The 18,965-nt window shown below is 42.2% G+C and overlaps 1 protein-coding gene across 1 annotated transcript in view; it reads left to right on the top strand.

The window, feature by feature from the left end:
• The window catches only part of spock2 (SPARC (osteonectin), cwcv and kazal like domains proteoglycan 2), a 70,519-nt gene that overhangs the window by 26,964 nt on the left and 24,590 nt on the right, over nucleotides 1-18,965 (top strand). Inside the window, exon 2 of the mRNA XM_072436647.1 lies at nucleotides 4,039-4,084. Within this exon, the coding sequence (XP_072292748.1) occupies nucleotides 4,039-4,084 (46 nt within the window). The remainder of the gene's footprint in view (nucleotides 1-4,038; nucleotides 4,085-18,965) is intronic.

Genomic DNA, 18,965 nt, shown 5'->3' with positions numbered 1-18,965 from the left:
CCAGGTTAAATGTAGTAAAGCGAGACCTAGCAAATACACTGCCAAGAAAAATTGAAATACACATCTAAAGTCTTGGGAGGCCAATATGAAGTCAAACGCAATGGACGGTTATGTTGAGTGAAGAGCATTACCAAGAGTGCATACAAAATGGTGCTCCGGGGCACATCATGAGTAAGCTTATAATGAATTAAGTCATAAAACCAAGGGCAAAGCAGTCAGAATAATTGACTGCCTTGAGATGATATTATAATTTTAATATTTCACTGGCTGTCTTGTGTTGATGCGACAGCTGCAGATGTGCCCTGTGTAGTAAATGAGTTTGTTCAACAGTGTTTAACTTTACAACAAGGACAATGGTATATGCTTTAAGTCTGTTGTAGGCGACCAGTCAAGTTTACAATACAGCTGATAAAAAGTTGCAATTATTTCCATATAGTTCAAATTTGTAGCACTACAGATTCACTTTTTTGGGGGCTTGGCAGATGAAATATTTTCTATAGTTCAGCAGTACAAATGGGCTGCCCAATAATGTCTGAAGTAGAGCCATGAAATTCAGTTCACTTTATCTTTTTTACAGTAGCAACCCATTTATCATCCCAAGGCACTTAAGCTATCTGCTTATGGAGTATGTCATCAGTTACTGCAACAACTCTCATTCTGCTTACTGCATCATACTTTTTGCCCAGAATATGCCAAGTAGTAGAAAGCATAGTTCTACTAAAAATACTCTGCATACTTGACATCAGCAGCATATAATAGACTATGGGTAATGCAAAGGCTATTGCCCAGAACAGCTTCATCACAGGCCTACATTTTTATGTACTAAGCACTTACAAACAATTGAAACAATTAATTAAAAAATCAGATCCACTTGGATTTGATTTTTTAATTCATTTTGGACCAGCAAAAACATAACACTCTAATAAAGACAAAAAATATGAATTTGACTTCTTTGTTTACAATGGAAACGGTGTTACTGACTGTGCTAACATGCAGAGGTTTGTTAGCTTATGCATGTATTGTATTAGCCATGTACTCTGGAATATACCTATATATTCCCCGGTACCTATATTCCCCAGTACCTATTTTCCCCGGTACTTATGTTCCCCCTTTTCTATGAACGGGGAACTACGCATATACTATCATAGGCTACTGGTTCAAGTTCCACATCCCCAATAGTTGTGCATAAATGTATGGTTTTACAGCATAAAATATAGCAGCTTATAACCCAAATCCTAACCCAGGTCTCAGGGAACATAGGTACCGGGGAACCTGACCCCCTCTGGGAGCTGTAAGCATCTATTATAGCATATCTGTCTGTTGTTTTTATTCATTGTCTTAAATAAATGCTATTGGAACCGCCTTAGAGAGAACATAATTCAATCTTTGACAGTACATTTTAAAACTACAAAACATGACTATGAATAAGTGTTTTGCTCATGTTGTGGATTGGAACTAGCTGACAGCAACACATTTTTACATTACACTAGTTTTTTTCAGGTCTGTGAAATAAAATGGTTGAGGTCAAGCCAGAGGTTTTCACTCCTGATGGTGCTGCTCAGTTCATGTGTTGCAATAGGATTTACCGCCTTCTTGAGAGTCGTTTTTGGCAAACACAACCACTACCGTAAATGTTTACAGTGATGAGTAAGTCACAAAATAGAGGGGAGGTGGTAAAGAGGGGAGCCCACTGTCAATATGACTCATGTTTTTGCACACTAGGATTGCCTTTGCTGTTTTCTGCTTTGTACAATGATGTAAATGTATCAAGGTTTGCTAGCGTCTGACTTGTTGGCTTAATGACGCTGAAGTGTAAATTCAACCAGGAAGACTGTATTTCTTACCTCAGCCAATCACACCATAAATTCGGTCGTTCTCCCTCCACTTTGCCATCCTGACCTTTCAACCTTCCTTCAACCCATCTCTGACACAGGAGCAGAATCCTCAGCCTCCTCTGCCTATCCTCCTCCCCAAAAACACCTCAAGTATCTGAAATACTTCTCTCCTTCGCTTAGCGCCAAAGTTCATCTATCCGATCTATATTTTACACCGTACTCATTTTTTTATAGTCTCTCCTGGTTGAAATGCACAAAAAGCTGTGTATGTGAATGTAGGCAACTGTGTCTCATATTATTCTCTCTTTTTCTCTCTTGCTGTCATTTCACCAGGAGGTAGAGGTCAGTTCACTTTTTCTTCTTTTGCAAATAATGTCTTCGCATTTGATCTAATACCACATTCACGTGACATCCATCTAGGTCCGGGACAATAGGCCCTTTCAGGATAGGCCCGGCTTGTTCCGGTAAAAGTGCAGCTCTTCACTTCTCGTTCCATTCATTCTCAGCAGCAGAGAGCGAGTTACAGATAGATTATCACTGGCAGCATGTTAAGACTTTTACATGAAGTGTTTATAAAAGGAAGTGTTTTTGTCTCAAAGCTAAAGGTTAACATACATTAATATAAAACAGACAAACTTGATAAAAGTACATATAATGTTGAGTGTTTTTGTAAACAGGTTTGTTCAGTCTGTGGTGTTATTTTAACATTATTGATTACATATTTTATATGTTAGCATTACCTTCGAGACAAACCACTTACATATTGATGTTAGAGACAAAACCACTTACATATAGGTGTAATACTTCACCTCGGGACGTATAGATTTCCTCAGGTGAAGTATTACGTAAAAGTCTTATCATTTTGCCTGTGATGATTCATCTGTAACTCACTCTTCTTTGTGTTCATAAAATATTGATTTATTTCAGTGAGACTCTGCTAATTTCCCATACGGAATGAATGGAGCAGGAAGTGGAGCTCCACATTTTTAAGGCACTAGCTGATCGGTTTGTGAAAAGAGCTTATATTGAAATATAGCATCACAATTATCTTGTAATTGTGATCAATAGTCAAATTGTTGACAATTTTAAATATTGTCATTATTGAATAAGTTTAAAACAGAACTACAGAATTGTACTTAGTCATTAATGAAACAACAACAATTATTTACAAGAGAACATAACGGATAGTTAGATTTTTCTGCACAATCTGGTGCTATAATTGTTACTATTTGCTAGATCAAATCACAAAATGATTATGAATCAACTATTTTAGCAACTAATAGTTTTGTAATCAATTACAACAATGGGAAATAAGTTAATTTGAAGAATTATTGAGGTAACTATGTGACAATTAGTTTATTAATGTAAAGAACAACTAGAACAATGTATGTGAATATCAAGATGTAGATAAGATTATCTTTACAATAATTCTCCATCTAAAAGTTACCATAGTCACCACTGCATTTAATTTCTATATCCAAACACAATAAAACGTTTATTGTTGCACCTAGTGGCACAGTAGGTTGACCTGTCACCCATCTACCAGAGGGTTACAATAGAGATCCACCGATATGTGTTTTTTTCCTGGCCAATTCAGACACTGATTGTTGAGATGTGCAGTCGAAAAGCCAATATATCAGTCTATCTCTAGATCACAAGTTCACAAACCGGACCATCGTACATAAACTGTCACACACAACCACCAAACGTTATCTATGAGGATGATTTTGGATAACCATGTCATTATATCCACCAAAATGATTCAACTATGCAATGGACTCATGCGAATGTGGTATTACTCTGCGGTTTCATCTCCACTCCTCTGTCCGTCTCCCCTCCGCCCTCCACGTGTTTGTCTTTCAACTCCGCCATTTTAATTAGGGTGATAAATGTTGTAATTAAATGTAAAAAGAGGCAGTGCACTGAAAACAGCATCTCGCCCCCTGACACATTCACGCGCTGCGCAGTCCACTCGGCTCATCTCCATGAAGACGTACAGCGCTGCTCCTTTACCGTCTGCTCGTGCTCATTATCATTCTGCAGCACTAATGTACATATTGTAATCAGTGTGCAATTATGATGTAAAGTGGCTGGCTTCTTCTCGACTGGATGACAAAGAGAGTCCTATTGCTGCACTGTGAGTTTAAGGAAAGCTTCATTTGGCGCTAACTCTGATCGTTTTTCTTCCTTTGTGTTTCTTCAGGATGATTATGTGCGTACCTGGGATGAAAACCAAGGAGCCAATGACAGTAAGTATCCGTGGCAATGTGTTTACTCTCATACATATCATTTTGTGCTCATTAAAGTTCAATGCCAGTCAAATGCCAATGGGAAATTTGAGCTTTATTGTGTCAAGAAACATTATCAAATGAACAAAGCATTTCCTGTCACAATGATAAGTCTAATGATGAAAAACAGATGTGTCCCTAATTATCTTATGCACAAATAAGACCCATTCCTCAATTTATTTAGTAATAGAGCCCAGGCACAGGCCCAGATTTCCCCCCTCTGTTGTTGGGTCAGGCGCAGTTCGAGTCCAGGGCAAAGGGCGTTCCTCCCCTGCCTCATACAATCTCTGCGGATGATTGACAGCTGACCCAGCACACTGAGCTGAGCACAGCAACTGTATTCTCTGAAAACAACATGTATAACTCCCAAGTAACTGAAATGGCCATACTGCATATGGGACGGAAGGAGAGAAGGCATGGGCAAAGTGTGTGGCTGATACACAGAGCGAGGAGGAGAAGATGACGCACCCAGATGCCCTCTGGAAAGAAAGGAGCGAGGAAGAGAGATAATGTGGGCCAGCGCCTGAGGACAAGAGTTTGTGGTAGAAAGCAGGTAGAGCACTATAACACATACATGAAGCTATATCACGCTTAATCGGCCCCAAAAAAATCGCACAAATGGTAAAAGCCCGGTTTGTTTAACGTATCCCCGGGAGGGCCCAGACATGCAGGGAATAATTGACATGTTCGGGCTGGGTTGGGCTGGATTTTCTAAACTCCTTTGCCTCTATTATTCAATTGTCTATACTGTCACCACATTTCTCCTTGTTCCTCCTCTAAGCCACTATAGCTCAGACTACAGCTTCTTTACCTCCTCTTTACACATCCAGACCGTCTCATTCTGGCCTTTCTGTCTTCCAACCTGAGCTGTCAGTTTGATCTATGCTCATCCTTATTTGTATTCGCCATCCTCACTTGCACAAAGTTCCCCCCGAGCAAGGTTCTGAATCCAGTGTAAAAGGTTGGAATCTTTGAAGTACAAGTCTGTAGAAACCAAAAGACATGTGCATGATATTGATAAGAAATAGAGCTTGTGTGTTTCCAGCATAGGCCAATATTATGCCCTATATATCTGTCTAAAAACATTGACAGCACTAAAAATACTAGCATTGTGTAGACCTGAATGAATAATAGAAATTAAAGTGGCTTTGAGTGTCCAAATATTGCAGTTCAATCTAGCAAACCTGTATCAATACAGAAAGCATTTTTTAACCTCATCCACCAAATTCTCGTCTTCATGGAGGTGTTTGCTTTGCTTGGAAAAGGTAATGTATTTAATTACGGGTGTTTTATTGCTCAATTATGTGTTATTTTTTATTCTAGTGGTAGACAGTGCACCACAACAGTTTAAAGTCCATAGAAACAATGTCCTCCTTCCGTTCCTTCTTTTAGCTCAGCGTGATGTCATAATGTTTCTCGGTCCGCGCACAGTTCTCCCTGGCCGGTGTTTGAACCTTGATCCCTTGACAGCGCTGGTCCACTGCATTAGACAACAGCATGTTTGTTCTGTTTGTATTCCGAGGTCAGCTGCTCCGTGTCCACACTTGTAGCCAGCCCGCAGTGAAAAGGTTGAGAGATGTTAGCGCTCTGCTTTATCTGCTCGAGTGCGTCCGATGCGGCTCCCGCAGGACATGCTAACGTTGGCCCGACTTCCACACGCCGCCGGCTCTCCGCTTCATGTTCCCTGTTTTTTCTTTACTCTCCCTCGCTGCACTCTAATGGGAGAGGGCTTCTTCTGCTGTCAACTCAGCCTTAATTAACTCTTAGTGTTTACGTGCAGATTGAACAATTTAATCATTAGTTCAGTTATTGTCAGTATTAAGCTGCTGATTAATAGTTAAACTCCAATAACGGTTGGACAAAGCAATGCAGTTCTTCTAGGTTGAGCTAGTTTTTTTTTAACGTTGATGTGATATGGTTTGAATTATTGGTCCAGATAGTTGCTTGTTTAAAATTTGACTTTGACTGATTGCCATTGTTTTGCCTACCTGCAGCAGTATAAGTGGCATCTGCAATCTGACCTCTTCAGAACAGCTTCTCTTGGTTAATTGAGAGGTGGTGGGCATCCAGCCAACCTGAAGGTCATCGGTTTGAACCCAATTTCGGACCAGTGTATGCCATTGTTGTGTCCTAGAGCAAGATACTGCACGGCCTCGTCTCCAGTTACTGTCTATGGACACTAGTGTAGGAATGAGAGTGTGTTGGTGACTGTGAAAAAGTGACAATTGATGGAAATTAGCACGTTTCATGTATGTTAAGGATTAAAGGACGTTTATTGTGCAGAATGTTCTTTTTTGAGCTTTTAACAATGTTCTAACATTTTTCCACTCTTCAAAAACATACCTTGAGTAGCATCAAGCTTCATTCCCGCTTGATAACTGACGTTTTCTCTGTGACGTGGCTCTGAGAATCTTCTCTGCTGTTTTTTAAGTCCATAAATCATTGCCAAACTCATTCTGTGAATTTCTCCTCATGATCACGATCAGTACCAGGCCAACTTGAAATGTTTATCTTAAACTGTGCGTAGTTCCCTCTGCAGCCAATAGAGGGTACAAAAACTCAGGTAGTCCCAGGGTAAACAGCCCAGATCCAAATGTCATTTTGTTTGCTATTAACATTTTTTGTTTTGTTTTAAACATGAACTGTCAAACTAAACTCAAGAGCATGTTTGAAGACTTAAATACAAATAATGCATAATAGTTGTCTTTTACGCTATACTTTATTGCCCCTGTAGGGGAAATGTATGTTCTGCATTTGGCCCATCCTTCAATGCCACGGTGGCAACCTGTGAGGAGCAGTGGGTGCCACAGTGGACCCATCTCCAAGTTAGGCTTGGTCAAGATCACCTTAACTGAAGGATTTGACATATTGTGCAAGAGCCAGTTTACCCAATTATATAGGTATAATATTTGCATAAGAAATATCCAAAATTGTTATTTCTATGCAATATGTGCAATACATTACAATACAAATCTTCATTTTATCAACACTCATTTGGCTGCCCCAAGCACACAAGCATAGCAAATTATGAGTTAATTCTCACTGCATAATGTAATTTTCAATGTTGTATGAACTGTGGCAACCCTGTGACAATCTGCTATACGCTGTTTACTTTTTCCCACCAATTCCTCAATCTCAGGAGAAGACGAGGCCAAACACATTATGCACATGAATTCTGATAATACTGAAAGCTAAGGAACTAGTAATATATATAGAATATATATATATTTTTGCCATTTGTTCGATCCCTTTTACAGAATTAGTATGATTAAAAGACACAGTGGTTAGATACTGTGCTTATATCTTAATAGCACCTACACGCTGGAGCCGTATGTGAGACTCCTGCTGTGAAGCGGACTTTAATTGAGCCTGTGCCAGATGAAGTCGTGACACTGAAGTCTCGTCCTCCAGCACCCGAGCCTAAATGAAGTCATCTCAGCGGCGCAGTCCATTAACGCAGTTTCCCAGAGTCTTCAATGAACAGATAATTATGGTTTTCAATGTCAGAGATTAGAGGCATGCAAACGAACAGGACAAGTGTAGTTTGAGAAAGATAGCTGGAGGAGGACAACTTTAAATATTCAAACTTAAATGATTATGTTGATTCACAAGGAGGCGTACAAAGGAAAGCCATTAGCGTGCCAAAGTACATCCTGCTGCGGCTTATTATGCCAAAAGAAGCTAAAAACAACATGGCATCAAAAATAGAAAGGAGAAGCATAATAATCCTTCTCTCAAATGTAGATATTTTGCAGAAGAGGAAGAATCAGAATTTGAATTCCAAGAGATTAATTATTTTTCAAGCATGGTGTGTTCCTATAATATCGAAAGCATTTGGCTGGTTTGGGCTGTTCTGTTTCATGGGCTGACATTCTATTATTTCTTATGTCTAGCAGCTTGTGTACGACTTTTCGGAGATGTCATAAAACGATACGATAGCGGAATGGTTTGGAGATTAGTGTAGGAGACCAGTTAATTTAGCACTTTGTATCTCAGCAGTCATACAAAATACTGCTTATAATGGTGCATTCTGGAACTCCTCCCCCTCAAGCCAAAAAAATAATCTCAAGGGGCTATCTTTAAATAGTATTATATTTAAAAGTTTGGTTTTGTTAGGTTCTCTGGTTGTTTGTACAAAATGGCTGCAAGATAAATCGCCATCGAATCACAATTTGAATTGTCCTAATTAACAAAAATATACATACATTGTTTTAAATCAGTTGACTAATCTGAAATGTATATAAATTGAAGTCAACGATTACTTTAATGTGCAATAAAATGTTAATATTTTGGAGCCGATACGAATATTTGGCTTGCTGCTGTCGCTGATAATGATACGCGGATCCATAGCAAAGCCCTCGTGATCACAAATGAACTTTTCACGAAAATTAAAAAAAGATATACAATAATTTGTGACATTATTTCATAAACATACAAACTTCTAGTTCCATTTTTACTCTTATTGGTGCCGAATATTGTCCATTATTTCAATATTGGTCGATACCAATATTGGCAAAATCGGCCAGTATTCGCCGATACTTGTATATCACCTATCCCCATCTATAATGTGAATAATATACTGTATCACCTCACAATAATCGCAACTCTAATATTTGCTTTTGTAACATCCCTACGTAGGAGTCAGCAGTTGCTCTCTGGCGTGAACTGAAGAAATCTGCAGCATTTTTCTTTCTTTTTTTACCAATGCAAAGGTGAAAAGAATAAAACAAGACTATATCCGTTCTACATATTTACAGTTTCTGTTACAACCGTTAAACCAGCTATTGTTCCAAGCTAGAACTGGAGTCAAAATCATTACTTGAGTTGTGAAAAGCTATATCGAAACGTTCGTGTTATGTAAACTCTGTGCTTGGAATGTTCTCCTCAATGACTGCTCCATGTTCATTTTTTAAACTCACACTCCTCTCCTCCCTCAGGCAATCTGCCGAATCCCACTATTATTCCACCCAGCTTCTGCCCCTTTATCCATCTATTTCTCCCCATTGACATAAGTGTGCCATCTTTTTCCGCCAATCTGACTGCTTTTATGAGCGACGTAATGAAGCAACAGAATAAAAAAAGTTGTAGATTTGCACCCACGAGACGTTATTAAATCATTGTGATGTCTTTTCTTCGGGCAGCCAGACACTCATGATAGCGCCGCATAAAGCAAGACAAAGAGTCCTAACTGTCATCACTGCTTTGGCACTGAGTCAATTTGAATTCCAGCACCATAGTAGCACGCGCACTGAATGCAGAGGTCAGGCTAATTTGCAGTCGATGTCGTCACCCGATTCATCAATCCGACTATTGGGACTGTAAACAACAACAGAACACTTGTAATTTGACCATGCGCAAACTGCTAATTGTGCTAATGTACAGAATGGGTGGGTTTTCAGCCCGAAACGGAGATTGTTAAGCGTGTTGTAATGTACTTTTCTTTTTAGGGAGCTTATCTTAGCAAGCAAGGTGAACACTGTCCGGTCAATCAATGGATGCACATCGATAGCAGACAAGACTGGATGGATAAAAGCATGCTGAGTTGACAGTGGGAGTGGAAGGTGTCTGGAAGTTGAAAGGAAGTAACATTGTTTCTATATCATTAAATACGTATTCAAGAATTATTTTTAGGCCCGCACATTTTTAAAAGAAGTCTTATAGTAGGACCCATATGGGCAAATAATCAGAGTCATGTATTCATTCAGTTCATTGTGATATTGTTTTCTGTTCAATTCAGTTTATTTTTGTAAAGCCCAAAATCATTAGACTGAACAAAATTGTTGATTTTAACAGAAGAAAGTTTGAAAAGTCAATTTTAGAGAAGCAGGTTAACCAATGTTCACAAGAATTAAGCAAATGGATAACTATCCCAGAGCATCCCGTATCCCTCCTCCCTTCCCTAAAAAACACAATGGGAAAAAGTAGAAGCCTCGAGGAGAACCACAGTGAAGGAGAGACTCCCACAGATGAACAGGCTCAGATGGTCCAGGACTGATGATTGTCCATTTGCAGAACCAATCAAGACTGAGGGATAAAGGATGGCTCCCCAAGGGGAAGTGAACAACATGTGAGCATCAATGAACACATTACAGGTGAACTAAAATATTTGCTATTGTTGGAAAATATGAGGAACCAGAGGATAGTGCTCAAGTTACCCTACCTCACCCAGCAGAGTTGCTCCTAGGGCAGCGTAGCTAAGAAACTGTAGGTGTTTATTTCTGTTTCTAACTGGCCTGGTCATAAGCAATTTCAAAGAGGAAAGGTTTAAACCTGGTGTTAAATGAAGAGACTGTGTCAGCCTCTTTAAAATGGACAGGAGCTGATTCCATAACACAGGAGCTTGGGAGCTAAACGCTCGACCTCCTACTGTGCTTTTAGAGACTCTTGGGACCACCAGAAGGCTCTACCTCCTACTGTGCTTTTAGAGACTCTTGGGACCACCAGAAGGCTCTACCTCCTACTGTGCTTTTAGAGACTCTTGGGACCACCAGAAGGCTCTACCTCCTACTGTGCTTTTAGAGACTCTTGGGACCACCAGAAGGCTCGACCACCAACTGTGGTTTTAGAGACTCTTGGGACCACCAGAAGGCTCGACCTCCAACTGTGGTTTTAGAGACTCTTGGGACCACCAGAAGGCTCTATCTCCTACTGTGCTTTTAGAGACTCTTGGGACCACCAGAAGGCTCGACCTCCAACTGTGCTTTTAGAGACTCTTGGGACCACCAGAAGGCTCTATCTCCTACTGTGCTTTTAGAGACTCTTGGGACCACCAGAAGGCTCTACCTCCTACTGTGGTTTTAGAGACTCTTGGGACCACCAGAAGGCTCGACCTCCTACTGTGGTTTTAGAGACTCTTGGGACCACCAGAAGGCCAGCATTTTGAGAGCAAAGTACTCTGTTTGGATCTTTGAGGTAGAAGGGGGCCATGCCATTTATGGTTTATATGTCAGAGGAGGATTTTTGAATTTAATTATAAACTCAAAAGGAAGCAAGTGAAGAGACTCGAGTAATCTGCTCTCTTCTTTAGCTCCGCTCCTTCTCTTAGCCTCACAAAACAGATTTGTGTTGTCTCCTGCGCTGTTTTTAAGTCCATAAATCATGTCAAACTCATTCTGAGCATTTCTGCCTTCAACTCACACTGACTACAACTGTGTGCTTACATTAGCATGTTGGGACAAGCTAGCTTTTGTGTATTTCCCCGTAGAAATCCCCTCTGCTGCCAGTAGCTGCATTTCTAACACAAATCCAGATGAGGATCGCTTCACAGATGTAAAATAATGTAGATCAACTGCTCAGTAGATACATTATCTTTACGTTCTAAAACATGAGATTCCAAAGTAAAGGTACTACAGAGCATGTTTAAAGGCCAATACAAATAATGCAGCATACGTTCAGTTCATGTATTTCTCACTGCTAATTTTTCAGTGTTTTTCACAACTCTTTGAGGCCAGGGCCAGTTTTGCTATCACGATAAAGCTAACAAAACCTAGCATACAGCTGCGCACTTCCTACTTTGCATAGAATAAAACGCTCTAAACAGTAATTCGATTCAAACAGAACACTGCAGCCTCATTTTTATCCCAAGAGCTGCTTATCTCCATGGAGACAAGCAGGGTACACCACCAGGCCAAGTTACAGGTCAGATGTTATATTACTGTAGGTTATCGTTTAAGCAGAATGACCCCTTCCTTCCCCTCCTAACACTGATAAGTAATCAGCGATTGACTAACCAGTCCCAATACACCAGATTTAGTCAATAGCCTTAGTATTATAGCACTGCAGAATCCTGTCTCTAGCTGACCTCTTGACCCCTCCTACACCTCCTGACCCAGGCGCCTCCTCCAAATCAGACTTGTCTCTCACTCGGGAGTCGCACTGAGTCGCTTTGAGTATTCTTCCCCTTATCTCCTGTCAGCCCACATGCCCCTGTAGCGTCTTACATCCCTCTGAACAGTCTATGGCCTCCTCACCTTCACATGTGTTGTTCACCGTCACTCCAGATATATTTTGCCCATACACCACTTGGGACCTGTGAGCAAGAGAGTCTGGGAAAAGTTCAAGCAAAACACTTTAAGGCTTTTTGGACCCCAATGGGAGGCACGGAGGATCCATTTTTGTAATTACCCTTCAAAGTGAGGCTGCGTAATGATATCTCAGTGGACAGTTTGAGATGAGTTAAGTGTACAGTGTGAAGGAGAACGCTTTCAGACGTCCTCTGTGTTCAATCTGCTCCATGGCTTGTGTATGTATAACTAATACTGTGATTGTGTCATTGAAAGTAATATGTCATTACCTAAATTAACTTTGGATTCTCTGGAGCCTTGGATTCCCTGATATTAGAGGTATGTAATGTCACAGTGACCTTAAAAGTACTTTTATAGACCAGATATGTTTGATGCCTTGATGGAAAGCCTCTGTTCAAGTTATTTTCATTTGGATGATGAAGGGCTGTTTGTCCAGGTCGATGTGACCGCCTCACCGTGTTCTTCAAACCAAGAATTTTATAATGGGTTTCTTCATATTTGTTAAAAAATGTTAAAGAATAAGAAAATATCATATCAATATCAGCATCATGACTTAAAGGGTACATACCTGTATGCAATATAATATTTAAAATTACAATTCTGTTGGAGGGAATCAGTTCATCACAGCTGTTTTTGAACATATTAACAACATATATTACAATAAAAATACAGCATCATTGGTGGTTCACCCAGTCACCAACCTGGTACTGGTCTGAAGAACCCTTGTTTGTTTTGAGGGTCCAGATGGTCCAATGTAACAGGAGCTCTAGTGAGTCAGATTATCCACGTGGTGATGGTGAAATGCATCACTGCCTGATTTGCATCAGTTGTTTTGCTTGTTTGTTAATCAAACTATTCTTAGAGTCAGTCCTTATTTCTTATTAGGTCACTACCTCCAATGGACTGTGTATAACTGAAGTCAATTATTGTAAATGCTGCACTTTCTTACCCTTTAGAACTACTTTCTGAGAACATGGGCTATACTCAAAATCTAACTTTGGGTGAAACGTTGGCAGCCCTGCATTTACTCAAAATATACTGCAAAGAAGGGTTGAGCAACATCCTTTTTACCAGTGCTGAAATGTTTGTTTGCATGTGATGAGTATACAAGGTCCATTGGAAATAATTAAACTATAGCAGTAACTATCAAACCAAGCAATACTTTCCTCCATTAAAAGCCATTTCATTAAGTTCTAGGCCATTCAGCACTATCAATAACAATCGAACCATGTGTGTCGGTTTAGCGTTAGCCAGTGGCTGCGCTTGCGCTGACCATATTAGTGGCTTTATTGAAGTGTGTAAATAGTGGATGAGAAGGTTGCCCTGCCTCTGTTAGCCTCCATCTGCAGGAATAAACCGCACTCAATCTGATTTGGATTACTTTAAAGCACCAGGAGCCTAATTAGAAGAGCTTCAGCGCCGCCGGCTTTAGTTTAATACCAAATGAGAGCCCTTCCACAAAAGTCCAAAAGGAAGTAGGGTGAGCTTTAAGTATAAACCATAGATGAAAGTGCAAGCAAGAGATAAGTATTGCAAAAAAGAAAGAGGATTTTTAGGTAGTTTTTTTGTTTGCTTTTTAGATCTAGGGCAGATACTCTTCAGCTTTTCACATCAACAATGAAATATAATTTAATTAGCATAAAGCAGGATTAACAATTAACAAACATCCCCCACGAGAAAAGAACATTTATTCCTGAACTAAGTGGTTCTTCTAAATGAATGTAGCAGTGCATTTGTCTAAACTGACCCACAGAGAAAAATGCCCTCGTCCTAATCTGAACTTGAAGCCCCCTGAGGACCACCAGAAGTTGTTCGCACCCCACTGTTTAGGAAACCTCTAATCTAGTACAATGTAAACGCGCAGAAAACAATGCAAAACAAAGTGTCGATTGATTGACTTGATTGTTCGACAGGGGTCTCAGACAGTTCTGCTCCACCACTCGCAGATACCACAGATTGAGCTGCAAATCACAGCCAGTGCCAGAAATGATTCCCGGACCGCCGAGAGCCTGTTGCCATGGTAACGTCATCATCGGCAGGCAGCGCTTTAATCCGCGGAAGCCTGTTAAGTTAACATGAGGCTCCGGCAGTCACCGTATGCTTCTGCGCTCACAACACGTAACACTGCCAGCATTGTAGACGCACCAGCGGCTCCAAGATTTATTTACTAATGTTTGGCTATTAGACGGAAGGATTACATGCACCGCTTATGTTCTGTTCATTTGGCTGAACGGCTGTAGTGGTTCAAACGGCAGTGAATACTTTGTCTGAACTGTATTCTCATTATTCCCATAAGCCCCTTATTGCTCTTTGTCGGTTACAGAAGAAGCAGCCAGGAATCTGCAACTTATGTTCTTTTCTCAATCACACAATACAATGTATATGCATGGAGATGGGAGATGTATCAAAACATTTATAATACTGTACTGCAATTGTTGTTTTGGAGATATGCACAATTATAAAATCAGGTGTATAATCTATAATTGAAACAATAAAAAATGTGCTAGTGTAATCTCACAAACAAAGATATAAAGATATATTTTTGCACGTTTTATGGTCCATTCACGTTTCACCTCGACTAAGTTATTTACAGGGATGTTGCAGGACGTTTCTGATGCATTGTTAAAAAGATTGAGATATCAGGGTTATAGACTGCAATTTTGTGCAGCCTGAACCGATGTGCCGGCTCTGTGCCCCCCGTGTGAGAGGGTGGAGTTCTATAGCTTATAGGTTATTACACAGCATAGAACTCCACATCTACATGTTTTCATTTTTTGGTCTGAAATGTTGTCAGAGAGTTGGCGACAGAAAGGGCAGCGGAAGACTGTCATCGCTCTGCGTCTCATGTGAACAAGGAAGAGAGGGAGGACGAGGGTGAGAAAGAAAGGGATAGAGAGAGCAAGGGCAAGTGAGGGAGAGAGAGCAAGGTGTAAGAGTGAGGGAGAGAGAGCAAGGGAGAGAAAGAAAGGGGAGAACAAGGAAGAGCGTGATAGAGAGAGCAAGGGTGAGAAAGAAAGGAATAGAGAGAACAAGGGTAAGAGAGAGCGTGTGAGAGTGAGGGAGAGAAATAAAGGGATAGAGAGAGCGAAGAAGAGAGTGAGAGAGAGATATCGAGGGAGCGAGATATTGAGGGAGATAAAGAGCAAGGGAAACAGAGGGAGATAAACATCACTTTTAATGAGCTCCAAATACACTCTAATACAATTAAATGGGCAGTTGCATCATTACATTGTCATTGGCCTTGGTTCATCATGATAGTTTTAAATGGCACATGTTCTTCTGCTACATTACGTTTGTGCGAGTCAGTTCAAACAAAATAGGTAGCACCAGTGCCACTCTTTTGGTCAATATCACTCACTCCTACATAATGTGTCTGTGGCAAAATTTAAAAGACAGTAAACAAAAAAAATATGTAATTAAGAATAAAAGCTTTGTGTTTTGAACAGAGAAATAAGTCCCTCCAAAACATCCAATGCCATAATCTTTTTCTGGACTTGTTCATAGCGTGTTTATAGCCTGTTCATAGCATGTTCATACCATGTTCATAGCATGTTCATACCGTGTTCATAGCATGTTCTTACCTTGTTCATAGCGTGTTCATAGCATGTTGATACCATGTTCATACCGTGTTGATACCGTGTTCATAGCATGTTCATAGCGTGTTAATAGCGTGTTCACACCGTGTTCATAGCATGTTGATACCATGTTCATACCGTGTTCATAGCGTGTTGATACCATGTTCATACCGTGTTCATAGCATGTTCATAGCGTGTTCATAGCGTGTTGATAGTGTGTTCATAGCATGTTCATAGCGTGTTCATACCGTGTTCATAGTGTGTTCATAGCATATTGATACCATGTTCATGCCGTGTTCATAGCGTGTTGATACCATGTTCATACCGCGTTCATAGCATGTTCATAGTGTGTTCATAGCGTGTTGATAGCGTGTTCATAGCGTGTTCATAGCGTGTTGATAACATGTCCATACCGTGTCCATAGCATGTTCATAGCATGTTCATAGTGTGTTCATAGCGTGTTGATACCGTGTTCATAGCATGTTCATAGCGTGTTGATACCATGTTCATAGCATGTTCAGAGCGTGTTGATACCGTGTTCATAGCGTGTTCATACCGTGTTCATAGCGTGTTCATAGCATGTTCATAGCGTGTTGATACCATGTTTATAGCATGTTCATAGCGTGTTGATACCGTGTTCATAGCGTGCTTTGGCATCATATTACGTCCTGTAGGGACTGAATCATGCATGATCTGCTCGATGAGTTCACCCGAGTGTTTTTGCAGTGTAATAGTATTTAAAGATCATAGTGTTTATAATTTGACATCACATGTGTGTTGGAGAAGTGTATTCAAACATTGTTGAACAGGTTGGATACTAATAATAATAATAATAATAATAATAACTTTTATTTATAAGAAGTCTACTACTGTTTGGTCTGAGAAGGATTCAATATAAACTGGTGTGATATTATGCCAGCGAGGATTAGCATGGATGCTACATGGTCAGGGCGATATGGTTTCATCATGATATAAAAAAGAACATTTTGTGATAATATATTTTTACATTGGACAAATAACTTCATTGTGGCATCTGTACTTGCTATACTTTTTAATTTAAAGGATATTTGGATGGTTAAAAGCGTTTTCCAATGTTTCCAGTGAGTGTTTTTAGTCTCTGCAGAGCCTCCACAGTCAGTGTTCATACATCTGCTAGCGTCTGCCTTACTTTGCAACTGTGAGGAAATAATATTGCAATATATTCCAAACATTGATTTATCATGAACTAAGAGATATGGCCCAGGCCTAGATTCCACTCATAGTTTGTCAATTTGACACATGGGGATAAAAGTGCGTTTTTTGTACTTTTGAGGTCATTTCTACAGTTCTTGTGCGATACAGTATATGAACATCAACCATGAGATTTAGGCCTAGTGTCCACTTTCATCTTATGTGATTTATGGATCTCACACTATAAGATGTATCTACAGTATATAAAACTGTAAGACGACACTAGGGGTGGGAATCAATAGTTTGCTGAAAATAGAACTGGAATATTGTCTGAATATCATCATCGTAATAATCCCCAAAATATTGATGTGTTAATTTTTCTCAATATTCCCCACTAGTTGGAAAAATTGACTTTAAGAACATTTAGTCCTGAACTAACTAGTGCATCTACAGCGTAACACTGTATCAGTCTGTGTATTATAGTGTTAACTGAGACCGAGGCTGCTGCTGCTGCTGCTGCTGCTGCGTGCTGCTGCTGCTGCTGCTGCTGCTGCTGCGTGCTGCTGCTGCTGCTGCTGCTGCTGCTGCTGCTGCTGCTGCTGCGTGCTGCTGCTGCTGCTGCTGCTGCTGCTGCTGCTGCGTGCTGCTGTTGCTGCTGCTGCTGCTGCTGCTGCGTGCTGCTGCTGCTGCTGCTGCTGCTGCTGCTGCTGCGTGCTGCTGTTGCTGCTGCTGCTGCTGCTGCTGCGTGCTGCTGCTGCTGCGTGCTGCTGCTGCGTGCTGCTGCTGCGTGCTGCTGTTGCTGCTGCTGCTGCTGCTGCGTGCTGCTGCTGCGTGCTGCTGTTGCTGCTGCTGCTGCTGCTGCTGCTGCTGCTGCGTGCTGCTGCTGCGTGCTGCTGTTGCTGCTGCTGCTGCTGCTGCTGCTGCTGCGTGCTGCTGCTGCTGCTGCTGCTGCTGCTGCTGCTGCGTGCTGCTGCTGCTGCTGCTGCTGCTGCTGCTGCTGCTGCGTGCTGCTGTTGCTGCTGCTGCTGCTGCTGCTGCTGCGTGCTGCTGCTGCTGCTGCGTGCTGCTGCTGCTGCTGCTGCTGCTGCTGCTGCTGCGTGCTGCTGTTGCTGCTGCTGCTGCTGCTGCTGCTGCGTGCTGCTGCTGCTGCTGCTGCTGCTGCTGCTGCTGCTGCGTGCTGCTGTTGCTGCTGCTGCTGCTGCTGCTGCGTGCTGCTGCTGCTGCTGCTGCTGCTGCGTGCTGCTGCTGCGTGCTGCTGCTGCTGCTGCTGCTGCTGCTGCTGCTGCGTGCTGCTGCTGCGTGCTGCTGTTGCTGCTGCTGCTGCTGCTGCTGCTGCTGCTGCTGCTGCTGCTGCTGCTGCGTGCTGCTGCTGCGTGCTGCTGCTGCTGCTGCTGCTGCTGCTGCTGCTGCGTGCTGCTGCTGCGTGCTGCTGTTGCTGCTGCTGCTGCTGCTGCTGCTGCTGCTGCTGCGTGCTGTTGCTGCTGCTGCTGTTGCTGCTGCTGCTGCTGCTGCGTGCTGGTGCTGCTGCTGCTGCTGCGTGCTGCTGTTGCTGCTGCTGCTGCTGCTGCGTGCTGGTGCTGCTGCTGCTGCTGCGTGCTGCTGCTGCTGCTGCTGCTGCGTGCTGCTGCTGCTGCTGCTGCTGCTGCTGCTGCTGCTGCTGCGTGCTGCTGCTGCTGCTGCTGCTGCTGCTGCTGCGTGCTGCTGTTGCTGCTGCTGCTGCTGCTGCTGCGTGCTGCTGCTGCTGCTGCTGCTGCTGCGTGCTGCTGCTGCGTGCTGCTGCTGCGTGCTGCTGTTGCTGCTGCTGCTGCTGCTGCTGCTGCGTGCTGCTGCTGCGTGCTGCTGTTGCTGCTGCTGCTGCTGCTGCTGCTGCTGCTGCTGCTGCTGCGTGCTGCTGCTGCGTGCTGCTGTTGCTGCTGCTGCTGCTGCTGCGTGCTGGTGCTGCTGCTGCTGCTGCGTGCTGCTGTTGCTGCTGCTGCTGCTGCTGCGTGCTGGTGCTGCTGCTGCTGCTGCGTGCTGCTGCTGCTGCTGCTGCTGCGTGCTGCTGCTGCTGCTGCTGCTGCTGCTGCTGCTGCT

The sequence above is a fragment of the Eucyclogobius newberryi genome, unplaced genomic scaffold, assembly GCF_026437365.1.
Source record: "Eucyclogobius newberryi isolate DKJ021-1_F unplaced genomic scaffold, fEucNew1.0.hap1 SCAF_8, whole genome shotgun sequence".
Lineage (NCBI taxonomy): Eukaryota > Metazoa > Chordata > Actinopteri > Gobiiformes > Gobiidae > Eucyclogobius > Eucyclogobius newberryi.
The sequence above is the reverse complement of the archived record's forward strand: the minus strand, read 5'-3'. Positions and strand labels throughout refer to the sequence as shown.